Genomic DNA, 17070 nt, shown 5'->3' on the forward strand with positions numbered 1-17070 from the left:
AGTCATATTTAGAATAGGAATGTGATTGTGTAAATCTTAGGGAATATGAGAAAATATCTTATATTCTTATTAGGATTAGATTAACTATTAAATATTGTAATCCTAAAAAGAAATGTTTTACCCTTCCTACTACTAAAAATAAAGGCACAATGAGGTGAATCAAACACATCTTATAATTAAATCAATCTCTCTTCTCTCTCAATTTTGCCGAACCCCTCTCTCTCTCTAAACCCTAGATCGTTCAATCAAATAGGCCCACAACACATTATCAGCACACTCTTGCCAGAAGCTGAGGAATTGAAGCATCGTTGGAGGAGACTATCATCCACCAAATTCAAAGGCTTATTCGTTTTCTACTAATCAAGTACGCTTAAAATAAAAGAATAAATTTGAAATGTCCACGAAGCATGAAAACATTCCCCATAATGCATGAACCCCTCTATGTTTATATTTTCCTTTCGATATATATATTGTATATGTTCATATATTTGTCAATATATATATTTGTTTCATGCATCGCACAATTAAATTGTTATGTGGAATTTGTGAGTCAAAGTACAAAATCAAATTAGAAGCAAATATGGGTTTCCTAAACCCTAAGGGATTTGAAAAAAAAAGGGAAATTGGGCATGGTGTGTGACACGTCCCGACCTCGATATTCCCCGAATACCTAGATAGGCACGTGCTGGCCGACACCGAAGGGTGACGAAAGCCATTTATTGAATACAAGAGTAATGATTAGGAAGAAATATTCATGAACAAACATTAGAATCTAGAAGTAATACACAAAGTTTAAGGAAGTGCCTAGAGTGCACATAACACAATCTAAAACAAGATCACAAAAGGAAAGGTCATTACAAGATATCACTCAAGTGAGTGATAGACTGCTACTGATAGGGGAATGCCTCGTACGTTGTTTCGTAGTCCTTATTTCTAAGACCTGAATGGGGGCGCAAAACAAAGGTGAGTGGACCAAGTTCATATATACAATAATAATAAAACAGTTATAAATATACTAACCCCCACAATTTATATAAAGAAAACTACTAACATAATAAGTGATGGTTTTATTGAAAACCCTAGCATGCCAAAAATATCTTAAGAGACATATTGTGAAACACAAAATATCAAACGTCTCATAAATCGTCTCTTAGCGTAATGTACTACTAGTAAGATCACTGAATAAATATATATCTCCCGGCCCTATGCCAGCACCGTGGTCTATGCACCCGTAGCCAGAGATTACCAACTCCTGGCCTAATGCCTGCTCCGTGTCTCTCAACCCGTAGTTAGGGATTATTTCTCCCGGCCTAACTGCCAACACCGGATCCTCGCCCCAGGCGGCATAGTGTCCACTAGGTACGCACAAATAGTTACGCATTTCATAAATAACCACTTCATAGTATAAAGTCATCTATTGTCTATACTATAAAGAGGGGTTTCTAAAACATGTTCTAGCATCCTCTCGTCATCCATCAGATAGTCTATCAGTTCATTATTTTTATAGAAAATACAATATTTTAAAATATAGCTCAATATAGGCCAACAATTAATTCCTCACAAAAAACGAGACGATAAATAACATATTTCATAAATCTGCTTAACATAAATTCAGTTAATAACTCGTAAGACATGCATTTCATTTATGCAATTAAACTATGAAATTATGCAAATTTTAAAAAGGGTCCACTCACAGATACTCCTTAGCAGTAGAGTTGTGCGGATAAGGATTACGAATTCCCTCACTAGCAACTTCACCTAAGCACAAAAATGTAATAAATAAATAAAATGATTTGGGTTGAATGGGTTAAGGTCTAATGGGTTTAGGTAAATGGTTTTGGTTTAAAAGGGTTTAGGTTGAAGAAGAGTGGTTTGGGCTTAAACCCAAACCCACACTCACACACACACACTGTACACACACACATGGCCTGCATACACCTACTGTGCAGCCCACACACACCTCACACACATACACACTTACACACGCACACACGCAACACACTCACGTGCACAAGCTTACACACACACACACGCACACACTAATCATGCATGGACACACACACGTAACACATAACACACACATGCACAAACATACACTCACACAACACAACCCAAAACACACATATACATGGGCCATGCAGGGCATGGCCCAATCACACACACACTTCACACAAGCATGGCCCGCATGCCAATTAATAAAAAAGGGACTGGGCTGCTTCAAGACTGGGCTAAGGCCCGAGGTGTTTGAGAAAGCCTGATGGCCTGGGTGTAAATCGGGGAAGAACACCGAAAAGGAAAATGCTCCGGTTGACGACGAACAATTAAACCACTACTCAAAACAAGTACTAAAATGAAGAGGGAAGAGAGTGGAGTAATTTCCATACCCTAATTTTGCCGTGAATGGCCGTGAGAGCTCGAAAAGAAACCTCGAAAGTCACACGTTCGCCGGAAAATATGGGTGAGTTTCCCCCATGCTGTTCCCGTCCACAAAACCTTGGAAGAACAACATAATTGTCATCACACAACGTCCAACAACCACAATGGTGATTTACAAAGGTAAACAAACTTACCTAGCCAGAAAGAATTAAGGGATCCGTCAGAGGTCTCTTCTCTGAGTTCCTTGACCTTATTGCGACGGAGAAGGATAGATTAATGGTGCCAGGAAGGTGATGAAAATTGTCTACACTGGAGTTTCTTGCATGTTGCTTGGTTCGTCACGGTGCAGGGAGTGAAATGGAGAGAAGAGAGATCCCGTGAGAAAGAGAGAGTGAGATATGTCTGAGAGGAGAGACTCAGAAAGAGAAGAAAGGAAAAGAGAGCTAATAATCTGCCACTTGGCAGTTTAAGAGTAATAAGAAATCTAGATCAACGACTAAAATTAAAAGAGAATAAAGGATTAAATTGATAAATTAAAAAAAATGTTTTAGGGGGAAAATAGAAATAAAAAGGAAAATTGAGGGTGGTTATAACAGTGTGGCACACCCACCGCACCACCACTATGCATACTGATACTAGGCATCGGCCTGAGGTCTAAATGGATGGGCCTGGAACCCTCCACCCTTGCACCGTGGCTCGTAGCCACGCAACAAACCCAGGCCTGCAACCTTCATTCAAATCCAGCCCAGTTGGCTGGGTGTTTCCCAAGGCATGCACCAGCCTACAAGACTGGGCCTTTTCTCCCGTAACACAAACCCGCATGCTAGCTTTTGCTGAACCTGCCCATGCTACCCCGTAGGCCCTTAGGCCTGTCCTGTCTCTGGACCTGTGGCCTACAGCCATTTGAGCTTTTTGCTCACGGCACCAAGCCCAAATTATTTTGGGGCTATATTTTCGATCTAATAATATTATTTAGCTTCTACAATTGACCTGGTATGATCCGATTGATTGAATTATTGACTTGAATATCACTTTTAAACATTAACGATTCAATAATTTATTGACTTGAAGATGAATCCAAAATTATTAACTTGAAGATCACTTTTGGACATAACGATTCAATAATTTATTTTTATACTTTGTACCGTCACGTACTTTCGTAGTAACGAAGCTTTCACACTTGAGTTCCCGAAGAACCTCAAATCCATTATATCCAAATTAGTATATTGCATTCTATGTTTCTTGCAGGAACCTCTCATTATGAACTAATTGTTCATAAAACTAAATTGAACCTGTAGTTTCAAATTTAGTACCTTTGAAACCCGAAGTTTTCATTCAAAACATATCACATGAAACCCATAGTTTTCATGCATAAATTAAACCACTATATGTCTATAGAACCTGTATGTTCTACGATATATGTCTATGGCTTACCATATGACTAATCACGTTTTCTCCCTCCGTTTTAGGGACATGTCGAACTTGAACAAGCTCGATTTCTCCGCTCTATAAGTCTCTGGAAGAAACTATCTGAAGTGGGTTGAAGACGTGAAACTCTATCTCATTGCAAAAGGTATTATAGCCACCATCGAGGCACCTATCGCCGACAAACCTGTTGACGAAGCTCAGAAGGCTACTGCAATAATCTTCATCCGAAGACATATTCATGTTGCACTGCAGACTGAGTATCTCGCTAAGGAGGACCCACGCACCCTCTGGCTTGCTCTGGCCGACCGTTTCGATCACCAGAAAGACATATACTTGCCTAAAGTAAGACACGACTGGCAGCATCTTCGTTTTCGGGACTTTAAGTCCGTGAATGAATACAATTCTGAAGTTTGTAGAATCTGTTCTCTGTTGAAATTCTGCAAAGTGGAACTAACTGAATCAGATCTCTTGGAGAAGACCTATTCGACCTTCCATGCCACCAATATTGTCCTGCAGCAATAATATAGGGCACAAAAATTCACCAAGTTTTCGGATTTGATCTTTGTTTTACTTCTCGCTGAAAAGCAAAACCAACTTTTGATGAAGAATCATCAAGCTCAACCGACTGGTTCGAATGCCGTGCCTGAAGCACATGCGACCTATTCTAGCAGCCATAAACGATGAAAGAACTGTCATGACCATGACAATGGGCTGCAAGCCCAACCACGGGCCCAAAGTTAACAGAGTGCCGCACCTAAGGGAAGAAATGTGACCCAGCAGCGTCCACCACTCGCCCCTAAGGTTTCAAACTTCAAGAACAAGGGCAAAGCTTTCGTTCAGGCTGCTTCTACTGAACTGGACATGTGCTATCGTTATGGATCAATAGATCATTGGTCACGCGTATGCCGAGCTTCCCCTGAGGCTATTGCCAAATATTATTCTCATCGTGAGTCTAACTTTGCACATGTGGATCATTCGGAAGATGCAACTACATCAATGGAGATATCGGATTTCCAGGAGGCATCAGCACCTATGGATGAATAAATTAGACATGTTTTTAGGGTGTTTAGCCCTAGTGGCCGAACCCACTAGGAGTGGCCGGCCCTACCCCCTATTTTGCTAGGTTTATGGCTTAATTTTGAACAATTTTTCTATGTATTTGGAATAACTTGTTTGGTTTTGATTTGTTTTGAATTATGGATTGTTATTTGAATGGATATTATTTTCTCGAATTGCTTAATTGAATGAATAGACTTATATTTATACATGTGACCAATTCAATCAATTTATTTCTAGGTATGTCTAGTGGGGAAGTTAGTTGTCTGGCAGATAGTGCAACCACGCATACCATCTTGCTTGAACGACACTATTTTAATAACTTAGTACCCAAGAAAGCTCATTTGACAACTCTCTCAGGCCCATCCAACCTAATTGAAGGATACGAAAAGGCACGTATCATGTTGTCTAATGGTACAATTCTGACCATTAAGGAGGCACTCTATTCTCAACGTTCCGGAAGAATGTTGTTGAATTTTAGAGATATTTGAGATAATAAATATCATCTTGAAACCATTGAAGATCATGGTTCTGAATTTCTTTGTATCACTTCGTATGAATATGGCCAGAAGCATATTCACGAGAAGTTGGAACGCTTGCTGAATGGGTTGTACATTACAACCATTCACGGCATAGAAACCTATAATGTGGCCGGCCCTATGCCTGAGTTCCCGGACACTTTGTTGCTTTGGCATGATCATTTGGGACATTCTGGATGTGACATGATGCGCCTATCCTCATATCTTCACACGGGCATAAGTTACATTTCTATATTGGACTCTCACCATGCAAAATGTGTTATTTAGGGAAGTTAAATACACAACCATCATATGCAAAGATTATTCACGACCCCCCTAAATTTCTTCAGAGGATTCAAGGGGATATTTGTGGACCAATCCAACCAACCTGCGAACCATTTAAATATTTTATGGCGTTGGTTGATGCATCGACAAGATGGTAACATGTTTGCTTGTTGTCCACACACAATGTTGTGTTTGCTAAACTCCTAGCTCAAATCATTAAGCTAAGGGCTCACCACCCTGATTATCCGATCAAGTCGATTCGACTGGATAACGCTGGAAAGTTTACCTCACAGACTTTTAACGATTATTGCATGTCAGTAGGAATTAATGTGGAACATCCTGTGCCTCATGTTCACACCCAAAACGGCCTGGCAGAAGCTTTCATAAAGCGCATTCAATTGATAGTTTGGACTTTGGTTATGAGAACCAAATTGCCGGTATCTGCCTGGGGCTATGCAATATTGCACGCAATTATGTTGGTCCGCCTGAGGCCCATCGCTACCCAACCACATTCACCGTTATAGTTGGTCACTGGATACAAGCCTGACGTCTCGCATTTACGGGTGCTTGGGTGCGCCATTTATGTGCCAGTAGCACCGTCGCTACGTACCAAAATGGGTTCTGAGAGAAAAAATGGGAATCTATGTTGGTTATGATTCGACATCAATTGTTCGCTACTTAGAACCCTTGACAGGAGATCTCTTTACCACACATTTTGCGGATTGTCACTTTGATGAGACAGTCTTCCCGTCGTTAGGGGGAGATAAGCGTGCTAACGTTCCTGTAGAACGCCACGAATTGTCGTGGTATGCTCCCACTATGTCTCATTTAGATCCCCACACTGCCCAGTTTGAAACTGAGGTGCGTCGAATTATAAATCTTTAGAGCATTACTCAAAGCATGCCGGATGCTTTTAATGATCTAGCAAATGTGACAAGATCACACATACCCGCTGTAAACACACCTGTAAAGATAGATTTACCCCGGGTACGTCAACAACTCGCCTGGGAAGGTTGGACTATCCTCGAAGATGGGAAGGTCGCACCCTCCATGCGACAAGGTACATTGGTTGCTAGCCAATCATTTGCTCTGACCCTGAAACGTGGCAGACCCCTTGGTTCAAAGGATTCACAACCCTGGAAGAGAAAAATGGCACCAACTAGTGAACCTAGTTTGAATCTGACCATCGCTCACTCATCCGTTCCAACGCATGAGGTTATTCTAAATTACGGTGATGCTTCAGATGAAACATGTCGGCCTTCCGAGAATCGCGAGATTTCGGTCCACTACACAGTATTGGATGAGGTTTGGAATAGGAATAAGGTGATCGTCGATGATGCATTTGCATACTCAGTAGCTACCGACATCATGCTCAGCGATGACATTGAACCACGTTCCATTAATGAATGCCGACGTCGAACCGATTGGTCAAACTGAAAATAAGCAATCCAGGTCGAACTCGATTCACTCTCAAAACGTAAGGTATTTGAACCTATCGTTCCTACACCACCAAGCGTGAAGCCTGTTGGCTACAAGTAGGTTTTCGTGAGGAAGCGTAATGAGAAGAATGAAATAGTACGATACAAAGCACGCCTCGTAGCGCAAGGCTTCTCTTAGTGCCAAGGGATTGATTACGTGGAAACGTATTCCCCCGTAATGGATGTTATAACGTTCCGCTACCTAATCAGTGTGGTAGTTTCCGAAAAACTGAATATGTAACTTATGGACGTGGTAACTGCGTATCTCTATAGGGATCTAGATACAGAAATTTATATGAAAGTTCCAGAAGGACTTCCATTGACTAGTTCAAATAATTCTGAACCACGAAACACTCTCTCAATTAGGTTGAGGAGGTCACTCTACGGATTAAAACAATTCGGGCTGATGTGATATAACCGTCTGAGTGAATATTTGACAAGTCAGGGTTATATGAACAATGAACTATGCCCATGCATGTTCATAAAGAAGTCACATTCCAGATTTGCAATCGTTGCATTTTATGTCGATGACATGAACCTCATTGGGATTCCCACAGAGCTTGAGGAAATTGCTACACACTTGAAATCGGAATTTGAGGTAAAAGATCTTGGGAAAACTCGATATTGCCTCGGCCGGGAGATTGAGCATTGTTCGGATGGAATCCTAGTACATCAATCGAACTACACCCAAATGGTGTTGCGACGTTTTAATGAGGATAAAGTGAAGCCTTCGAGTACACCCATGGTCGTTCGAACTCTAGATGCTAAACGAGATCCCTTCCGTCCAAAGGAGGATGAGGAAGAGATATTGGAGCCCGAAGTTCCTTACCTAAGTGCAATTGGGGCTTTATTGTATTTGGCTCAGTGCACTAGACCTAACATCTCATTCGCTGTAAATCTATTGTCTAGATACAGCAATGTGCCGACGTAAATGCATTTTTTGACTGATTGAGAAGAAGAAATAAAATATGGAATTAAATGTTCTAAAACATGCCTTCAGTCTTCCAACAATTCAATTATCCTTGTGAAGTCTCTATTAGTTGATTAAACGACGATCATTGTCATTTTGTTCCTTCATATTTTGAACCAATAATTAAATAGAACCAAAATGGACCAACCCAGTCTTTGGGCCAGGGTTTGGATCAAAATCTTTTAACCTATCCTATTTCAAACAAACCCAGATTGAAATTTCTGCACCAAGTCAATCTTGAACTTAGAACTTAGAAGTAGGTACCACAATATTTGCAGGTTTTTTTTTTTTTTAACAATTTAGATCTTATGATACTCATGAGTTGTTCGATTCATGACCTACTAAAGTAGGAGACATTTGTCACGTGATGTGTGTTATAGGAACGGCAGGTATACGTACTCGGCCGGCTAGACAACTTAGTTATTACTAGAAATGGCATAGTTCATGCCCAAATATATGACAATTTATAATGTTCATAAAATGGAGGAACCAACCGAAAGATTCATGCATGCAGAAAGAGTTCTGAAAATGTGTGCTTCACATTTGAATTAACAAGGAGGTTACTTTGTACAGTTTGTAATTGTGACCTAGCATTGTCAAATATGTCCCCAGAGGCAGCAGCATTTCCAAATATACGTCCAAGGTTCTCCCAGAGGCAGCAGCATTTCCAAATCGGTGGACTTGTACAAATGGAATTCACTCCTTAACCAAGAGAAATTAAACATGATGAATTACTAATTAACCATGATCCCGGCCAGGTTAAGATGCTCATTTGATCCAGCGAGGTTAAGCCAGAAGCCAGAAATTCTTTAGGGTTCTTGAGTTGAGAAGGTAGCCTCCATCTAACCCCTTTTTTTGTACTGCAACACAAGTTCGTTTGCTATTTTCGATCAAGTAGTCCGCTGTGTCTATCGCCTTTACCCCTCGCCCTCCAGGCCACGTATATGATCTGTTTCACACAATATCAGAAATTATAATTAGCGAACAATTACATTGGAAGGAATTAAATTCGATTTTAAATTCAATTTTGTCATCCTCGATCTCTGATCCCTTGGGCTAGCCAAATGACTTGAACTCATGCCACTTTCAATATATCATCGCCTTTTTGCATGAATTTCCGTTTTGTTTTCGTTTCTCATTTTTCTTAACTTTTAATAAAAATCAAATTCAGATAAAAAAAATTAAAAGTGGAACGATATTATGAAAAGTCGAAGTCGAAGATATAGTCTCATGTTATGCATATGTTAATCTTAATTTCTCCACTTAAAAAAAAAAAAAAAAAAAAAAAAAATATATATATATATATATATATATATATATATTTACACACACACACAAACAGAAGTATTGTAACTAGAACATCTACTGAGAAAGAAAACTCACCCTAAAATATCCATCGAAATTTTCCTTCGTTGCCCTATAACTATGATATCAACCCCAAGAACATCGCTTTGATGTAGAATAGTGTTTGCTTTGTCTCTGCCTTCCTCCATTGCCACCCTCTCCACACGCACACGCAGTTTTGGTTGTACACGTTCGCATACATTCTTCATTTCTTCAAGAAAATCCACGTCCTCCTCTAAGGTTCCTTCAAAGGACATTGTAGCGATGGCCGCGGAGGCGATGCTAGGTATTTTGAGTAACGTCGTGAATGTGTTTCGCCAGGTATTTTGGTTCTCAACAAAGAAAAGGATCAATTCATCGTGTTCAAGAACTGCATGAGAAAGCGCATATTGGAGTGCACCCGCTGATTCCCGGGTTGGATCTGCCACCACCATTACTCGCCGCGGAGGTGCAGTTGCTTTACGTTCCATGGCTCGTGTACGGCTGTAATTGATGGGGCAGCCGCCACAACTCCTACCCAAATGTTGCCACAATAAACTCCAAAAGGGGATGCGTAATAGAGGGGTATAGGGGAAGTGACGTATATTTGGAGGGTCTCATTTTTGTGTGTTTATTAAGAAAGATTACTGCATTGACAGCTTTGATTCACAAAGTTTTTTCTTTTTAGGGCAGTGATCCACAAATTAGCTAGTGATTCTTGGGCATGCCATTATTAGGTAAAAATTGCAGACTACTATTCCTTAGGACGCGGTCAAATGTCAGCAAAATATTAGATTTTAACATATCCAAATTCCAAATATATAGGATACGATGAATGGGATATTTGGTGATAAATGGAAGAAAAATACTAGGGAGATCATGTTTTGAAAATATGTTTTGTAGAACACATGATGTGGCGGGCGATAATTAGATATCTTATTCAATGATTTTAAACAATAAATTTAACAATCAATTGCCACATCATATTGTTTACAAAATATGGTTACGATGGTCTCTTGGACTAAGAATCTAAGGACGAAAAAGGATAAAACAATCACAAAGAAATTATATCCAGGATGTCCACAACTGGAACCAAGAAGGACGAATTGCTTCAAACCCTTGGAGTTAGCCTAAAAAAAATTCTTAGTATAATATAGTCACACCTTTGATGGTGTTAATAATTCATCATGTGTTACAATTTGAGTAGACGATATTGTTGACATATTATGAAACTAAGATATAGTATTAATAAATAGATACACATGTTATAACATGAACGAATGATGTTTAAAGTATTGCATGTGAAGGCGCATATTGGAGTGCACCCGCTGATTCCTGGGTTGGATCGATCTGCCACCATCATCACTCGCCATGGAGGTGCAGTTGCTTTACATTCCATGGCTTATGTACAACGGTTATTGACGGAGGCAGATTGTCTGCCCTCCTGTTTGGGTGCCCTTCCCATCCCCTCCTATTTTGTGCGGTCATGATTAAGTCACGTCAATATTTTTTTTATAGAATAATAAGACAAAAAATAAAAAACAATAAGAATATAATATGTTGACGTGGCTTAACCGTGACCGCACAAATAAAATAGAATGAGAAGGACATCCAAACAGGAGGCAGACAATCTGTCTCCGTCATTAACAGGGCAGCCGCCACAACTCCTACCCAAATGTTGCCACAAAAATATGACAACGTACCATATATTTTGGCAGCCTTAATGGACCTTTTTTCCCCTTTTGTTGATGGGTTTGAGAGAATCTAGATCCTCACCAGATTCTATTTATGATGATTTTAAAGATCCGTGAATCATATTCGTGCATGAAGTCAGATACCCGGCCACATACATACACACATTGTAGGACCCACACTGATGACTTTGTTCATCAGCCGCCGGAGACAAGTCAATGCAATGAGCTTGCCATTTGAAAATTCTTTTCCGCCATGGGAGCCTGTATAATGGACCAACAAACTCATAAGTATGTAATTTTCTATTGAAATGTGGGCAAAAAGTTGATGAAAAAGATTAACCCCTTTGTTTGATGCGGTTGCTAGGTTTGCAGCTTCATTCTTTGTGAATTTTGGGTGCACCCCATAAGGGCAAGAGCAAAAGAGAGTCCAGAAGCCATGGCAGAATTTTCTCTCATCAGAAATGATGTGTATACCGAAGATGGGACTGTGGATTTTCGTGGAAACCCAGCAAAGAGAAATGCAACAGGAACCTGGAAAGCCTGCCCTTTTATTCTAGGTACTTTTTGAAGATCTCTTACTTGCATGCAATGAATTTTAGTCCTGGAAATTGTATCAAAGATTGGGATTTAATTTTATTTCTACTGACACTAATTGTTTTTAATTAATTAATGTTTTTGGGTTTGATTTGTGAGTAGGGACTGAATGCTGTGAGAGGTTGGCAAATTATGGGATAAGCTCAAATCTGGTGATTTATTTCAAGACTCAACTAAACCAGACGAGTGCTGCTGCTACGAAAAATAACTCGAATTGGAGTGGAACTTGCTACCTTACTCCATTGCTTGGAGCTTTTCTGGCTGATGCCTATTTGGGAAGATACAAGACTATTGCCTCGTTCTCAATCATTTATATCATTGTAAGTTCTTTTGCCTTCAAATTCGTACTTGGTTTATTTCAATTTGAGAAAGTCGTTAACCAGTTTGATAACCATTTCGTTTTGAGTTTTTCATTAAAAATATAAAGAAAATATAGGATAATATTGTAACTAGTGAGTACTCTATGTACTTACTTTTTGATTTGGCTTATTTTTTTAAAACAATAAAACATGTGTTAAAATATTATTGGATAAAATAAAAAAGTGAATATTCACTAATGAGTACTCAAATATTATTCGAAAATATATGGAAAAATACAAGAAATAGATGTGAAAACTAAAAACTAAATAGTTATCAAGCCTTCACTCCTATTTTGCTTATCCCAATTGATTTTCAAGTGGCCCCCTAAGTCAAATCATAGTTTACCGCAGGCTTACAATCCCTGGTTGCTGTTGGAGTTTGGTTTTGTTGGGTTTGTATCTCCTCCATCAATAGAAACTTACGGATTCTGTGATAATTTTCATAGGGGATGACACTTTTGACAATGTCAGCATCAGTCCCGGGCATGAAACCAACCTGTGTTAGCAAAGATAGTTGCCATGCAAATGGTGGACAAACTGCAGCAATTTTCATAGCGCTTTACCTAATAGCACTGGGGACGGGTGGGATTAAGCCGTGTGTCTCGTCCTATGGTGCAGACCAGTTTGATGATGACGATGAGGTTGAAAAGAAGCACAAGGGTTCTTTCTTCAATTGGTTCTATTTTTCCATCAATGTTGGTGCTTTGATTGCTAGTTCTCTGCTGGTGTGGATACAAGACAACGTGGGTTGGGGATTGGGTTTCGGTATTCCAACAGTGTCAATGGCAATTGCTGTGCTGAGTTTCTTTGCTGGGACTCGGTTGTATAGGAATCAGAAGCCTGGAGGTAGTCCTCTGACGCGCATAATTCAGGTGGTTGTGGCGTCCATTAGAAAATGCAAGGTGAAAGTACCGGAAGACATTTCCCTTTTGTATGAGACTGAAGATGCAGAATCTTCCATCCAAGGAAGCCGCAAGCTTGATCACACAAATGAATTTAGGTTAGTTTTTAAACCGAAAAATCTTCCTCATAAAAGTTAATTTTGCTAAGATGGGATTAAGGCTCAGTTCAGCTGAATAATCAAACTATAAAATTGAGAGGTCTTTTTTCTATAGCATTAGAGCGAATAGTGGTTTTGTAGTTTTACTTTCGTTGTTGTTGCTGTTCTGTTGACTTGAAATTTTACTGCTCAGGTTCTTTGACAAAGCAGCAGTGGAGGTACAAGATGACCATTTAAAGGACTCGAAAAGCCCATGGAGACTCAGTACAGTTACCCAAGTAGAGGAGCTAAAATCAATCATAAGGCTGCTTCCCATATGGGCCACTGGTATCATCTTTGCTGCAGTCTACAATCAGATGAGCAACTTCTTTGTGTTGCAAGGCACCCTCATGGATATTCGTGTCGGCCGCTCTAACTTTGAAATCCCAGCAGCATCTCTTTCCATCTTTGACCCCCTAAGTGTCATTTTTTGGGTCCCAATATACGATCGAATCATTGTCCCAGCAGCTAGAAAATACACCGGTCACAAAAATGGCCTAACTGCACTCCAGAGGATGGGCATTGGCCTCTTCATCTCCATATTCTCCATGGTCTGTGCTGCAGTTTTGGAACTCATCAGACTCCGAAGTGTTCGACAGAACAACTATTACGAATACGAGCACATGCCCATGTCAGTCTTTTGGCAAGTACCTCAGTATTTCCTCATGGGGGCTGCAGAAGTTTTCACATTCATAGGACAGCTGGAGTTTTTCTATGATCAAGCGCCGGACGCCATGAGGAGTTTGTGTTCTGCTCTCGCACTCTCCACCGTTGCACTAGGAAACTACTTCAACTCTATTCTTGTCACCATCGTTACCAAAGCAACTACAAAGAACGGCAACCCTGGATGGATACCGAACAATTTGAACTACGGACACCTGGATTATTTCTTCTCGCTATTGGCAGTGCTGAGTGTTTTCAACCTAGGAGTATACCTCTTCATTTCCAACTGGTACAAGTATAAAAAGACCGTCGGGACTCTGGATTGATATTGAAAAGAATTGATACCATAAGAGGTTGTTTCTGTTCTGTGATGATTTTTAGGTTTTACTTTGGTTTTCAATCGCTTCACTACCAAAAAAAAAAGGGGCTTGCCCTACAAACATTTGCGCGACGGAAGGTATTTCGACGGGTAAATAAACTTTACCCAACGGATAATTCAATTGGTAGGGCGAAGACGGTAAACAGTTAGGGTTTATTTAAAACTTTTACCCGACCGACTGGTCGAAGATATAGTCTCATGTTATGCATGATGTTAATATACATAGAAGTCTCATATTATGCATGATGTTGATATACATAAATCACATAAGAGAATCTCGCCTAATCTTACATCCATTCATCTGGTCATAAATGAAAGGAAAATACTAGAGATATCATGTTTTAGACTATGTTTTCTAGACTACATACATGATGTGACGGATGATAGTTGAATACCTTAATGATTTAAGCAAGAAATCCAATCATCAATTGCCACATTATGTTGTGTACAAAATATGGTTTACGACATTGGTCTCTCAGACTAAGAATCTAAAGGACGAAAAAGGACAAAACAATCAGAAAGAAAATATATCCAGGATGTCCACAACTGGAACCAAGAAGAACAAATTAGCTTCAAACCCTTGGAGTTAGCCTATAAAAATTTCTTAGTATAATATAGTCACACCTGTGGTGCAGTTACTAATTAATTCATCATGTGTTACAATGTGATGGACAACATTGTTGACATGTTACAAAACTAAGATATGGTAATAAATAGATACATATGTTATAACATGAACAAAATGATCAACTTATGATGTTCAACTATTGCATGAGAACGCTCATTTGGAGTGCACCTGCTGATTCCCGGCTTGGATCGATCAGCCACCATCATCACTCGCCGTGGAGTGCAGTTGCTAAACATTCCATGGCTCATGTACAGCGGTCATTGACGGGGCAGCCGCCACAACTCCTACCCAAATGTTGCCACAAAAAATTGATAATGTATACCATATATTTTGGCCGCCTTAATTGACCATTTTTCCCCTTTTGTCGATGGCCGGTTTGAGATGTAAACTTGAAACCTCTTTTAATGTGTGGTGAGAAGAGAACTACTGAGTGTATAGACCATTAATTAGTTTAAGGTTGCCCTAATCCTCAAGTAAAACTATTGTTTAGTGGTATCCTCTCCGCTTATTAGTAAGAAGTTTTAGTTTCACTCATAAATAACGAGTTCTATACCAAATTATTATAGCTGACCAATTGTGTAACTTAACCAAAATCTTCCACCCTTTATGCAAAGATGGGTTAATTCAAGAGTTTGGAAGCTGGTGCTGAAAGAGAAAGGTGGGAGTTAGATAGACAAGCCCTTCCAAAAATATCTTGTAGCTGATAAGTCTTTTTACTTAAAATTTGTTTTTTTCAAATTAAGTTGAGTCTGATCACAGTTACGGCATACGGGGCTCTGAACATCTGAGCCTTTTAGAAGATGGATTTCAAGAAAAGGAGAAATTCTAGGATCCGGCATTTGGACCATATGTCATGTGGATTCTAGACACAAAACTCGCCCTCATGGTCTACCAGCTCTTTGTTTGAGACCCATCACCACTCCATATAATGACCTTGTTCGTCGCAGGAATACCCGTCGGGGATGACTTCCTGGCAAACGAGCACACAGCTCCCCTGGGAGGTTAGCGCCGGTTGAGGGCTGCTGTCGGGCTTCTGCTTTCTTATCGGGCTTAGTCGGGCAAGTCTCGTCGGTCAGGTCTTGCTCGGGTAAGACTCGTCGGGCAGTGCTGAAAGAGAAGGACATAGTTAATTTGAAAGGTGCCTTTGTGGGGCCTTAGGTATAGGCCTTGAGGCTCACAATCAAGATTAACTTTGTAGGTGCTCAGGCGTGCCACTGCCATCTTCAGTATGGCAGATGTCGAATATATGTCAAGTTTTAGTTGTGAATACGCATATGCCCGAGAAACTGTGTTAGATATAACAGGTGCCTTTGTGGGGCATTAGGTGTAGGCCTTGAGGCTTCCTGTCAAACTAAACCAGTACTTGGACATATCATATTTGGTCTTCATGGTTGTGAAAGTCTTGTCACTATTATATTTCTAATTATCCGAGTCCGAGAAGTAGAACGAACCCAAATGGATGCCTTTGTGGGGCCTTAGGTGTAGGCCTTGAGACTTCCCATTAGAGTTTGTTCCTGTGCTCGGACAGTTTAGACCGTGAAGTAGAATGAATCCAAATAGGTGCCTTTGTGGGGCCTTAGGTGTAGGCCTTGAGGCTTCCTATCAGAATCCATCCATACTTAAGCGTTCTATGATAATCATGACATAATAGAAACAAAACTAAGAGGTAGGTCGATTACTTGCGCCCCAAGTAACTTCAGACTTCTTTTTTATGCCTTGAGGCCAAGGACTTTTAAACTGATCAGATTTACATGCCCGTGGACTTAGGACTTGGATCTGATTTGAACACTGAAGATATATTCAAATCGGATCTAAGTATTGAGGAAGCCTTTTCATCATGATTTTGCTAGAAACCACTTGTTTATAACTGGAAGTATACAACATATTACTAGGCTTTTAAAGAAAGAAAAGACAAAGACAGAGCCAAGAAGGTCGGGCAAGATTAAACCTTATCAGTTAAGGCTGATCTTCTTGCAGGTCCCTATCTTTGCAGCTTTGTCAAATGTCTGAAAGCTTAGAGAGAGAGAGAGAGAGAGAGAAAAAATACAAAAGTGAATCGATACTACAACAAGTTTGAACAAGGTAGCAGAGCTATTACAGAGGTTGGGAGAATGGACTATCCCGAGGGGGATATAAGTTTATCCCGAATGGGATGAAGGCTTGGGCTGACTACAGCTTCGTTTGAAGGCAAATCTAGCTTTGAGCAGAGTTTTGGCTTGCATTTGTTTGTTTGTTTGTTTGAGTGTCCTTGTTCCTGTCTCTTCTTCCTCCTTTTATAGA

At 40.0% G+C, this 17070-nt stretch overlaps 2 protein-coding genes across 3 annotated transcripts; one reads left to right on the forward strand and one right to left on the reverse strand.

The window, feature by feature from the left end:
- Positions 1-8631: 8631 nt before the first annotated feature.
- LOC103422804 (uncharacterized) lies at positions 8632-10052 on the reverse strand. The gene is made up of 2 exons (XM_017328814.3): positions 9495-10052; positions 8632-9060 (listed from the first exon to the last, which is right to left on the reverse strand). Exons 1-2 carry the CDS (start codon positions 9923-9925, stop codon positions 8898-8900), a joined length of 594 nt encoding a protein of 197 aa, XP_017184303.2. The 5' UTR covers positions 9926-10052; the 3' UTR covers positions 8632-8897.
- Positions 10053-11330: 1278 nt separating this feature from the next.
- LOC103422805 (protein NRT1/ PTR FAMILY 8.2-like) lies at positions 11331-14170 on the forward strand. Of its 2 annotated transcripts, XM_070807840.1 has the most exons (5): positions 11331-11416; positions 11493-11685; positions 11825-12042; positions 12528-13081; positions 13275-14170. In XM_070807840.1, exons 2-5 carry the CDS (start codon positions 11565-11567, stop codon positions 14107-14109), a joined length of 1728 nt encoding a protein of 575 aa, XP_070663941.1. In that variant the 5' UTR covers positions 11331-11416; positions 11493-11564; the 3' UTR covers positions 14110-14170. The 2 variants fall into 2 exon arrangements, with proteins under 2 accessions (XP_070663941.1, XP_028944105.1); XM_029088272.2 differs by lacking the exon at positions 11331-11416 and having other exon boundaries at positions 11425-11685.
- Positions 14171-17070: the final 2900 nt, after the last annotated feature.

The sequence above is a fragment of the Malus domestica genome, chromosome 11 (genome assembly GCF_042453785.1).
Source record: "Malus domestica chromosome 11, GDT2T_hap1".
NCBI lineage: Eukaryota > Viridiplantae > Streptophyta > Magnoliopsida > Rosales > Rosaceae > Malus > Malus domestica.

What these genes read in the sequence shown, in the direction of transcription:
- LOC103422805 (XM_070807840.1), top strand. Translation starts at nt 11,565, where the DNA reads ATGGCAGAATTTTCTCTCATCAGAAATGATGTGTATACCGAAGATGGG. An exon ending in AGCCTGCCCTTTTATTCTAG is followed by an intron (nt 11,686 to 11,824) that starts GTACTTTTTGAA and finishes ATTTGTGAGTAG; the next exon opens with GGACTGAATGCTGTGAGAGG. An exon ending in TCTCAATCATTTATATCATT is followed by an intron (nt 12,043 to 12,527) that starts GTAAGTTCTTTT and finishes TAATTTTCATAG; the next exon opens with GGGATGACACTTTTGACAAT.
- LOC103422804 (XM_017328814.3), bottom strand. Translation starts at nt 9,925, where the DNA reads ATGGAACGTAAAGCAACTGCACCTCCGCGGCGAGTAATGGTGGTGGCA. An exon ending in ATTTCGATGGATATTTTAGG is followed by an intron (nt 9,061 to 9,494) that starts GTGAGTTTTCTT and finishes TGTGTGAAACAG; the next exon opens with ATCATATACGTGGCCTGGAG.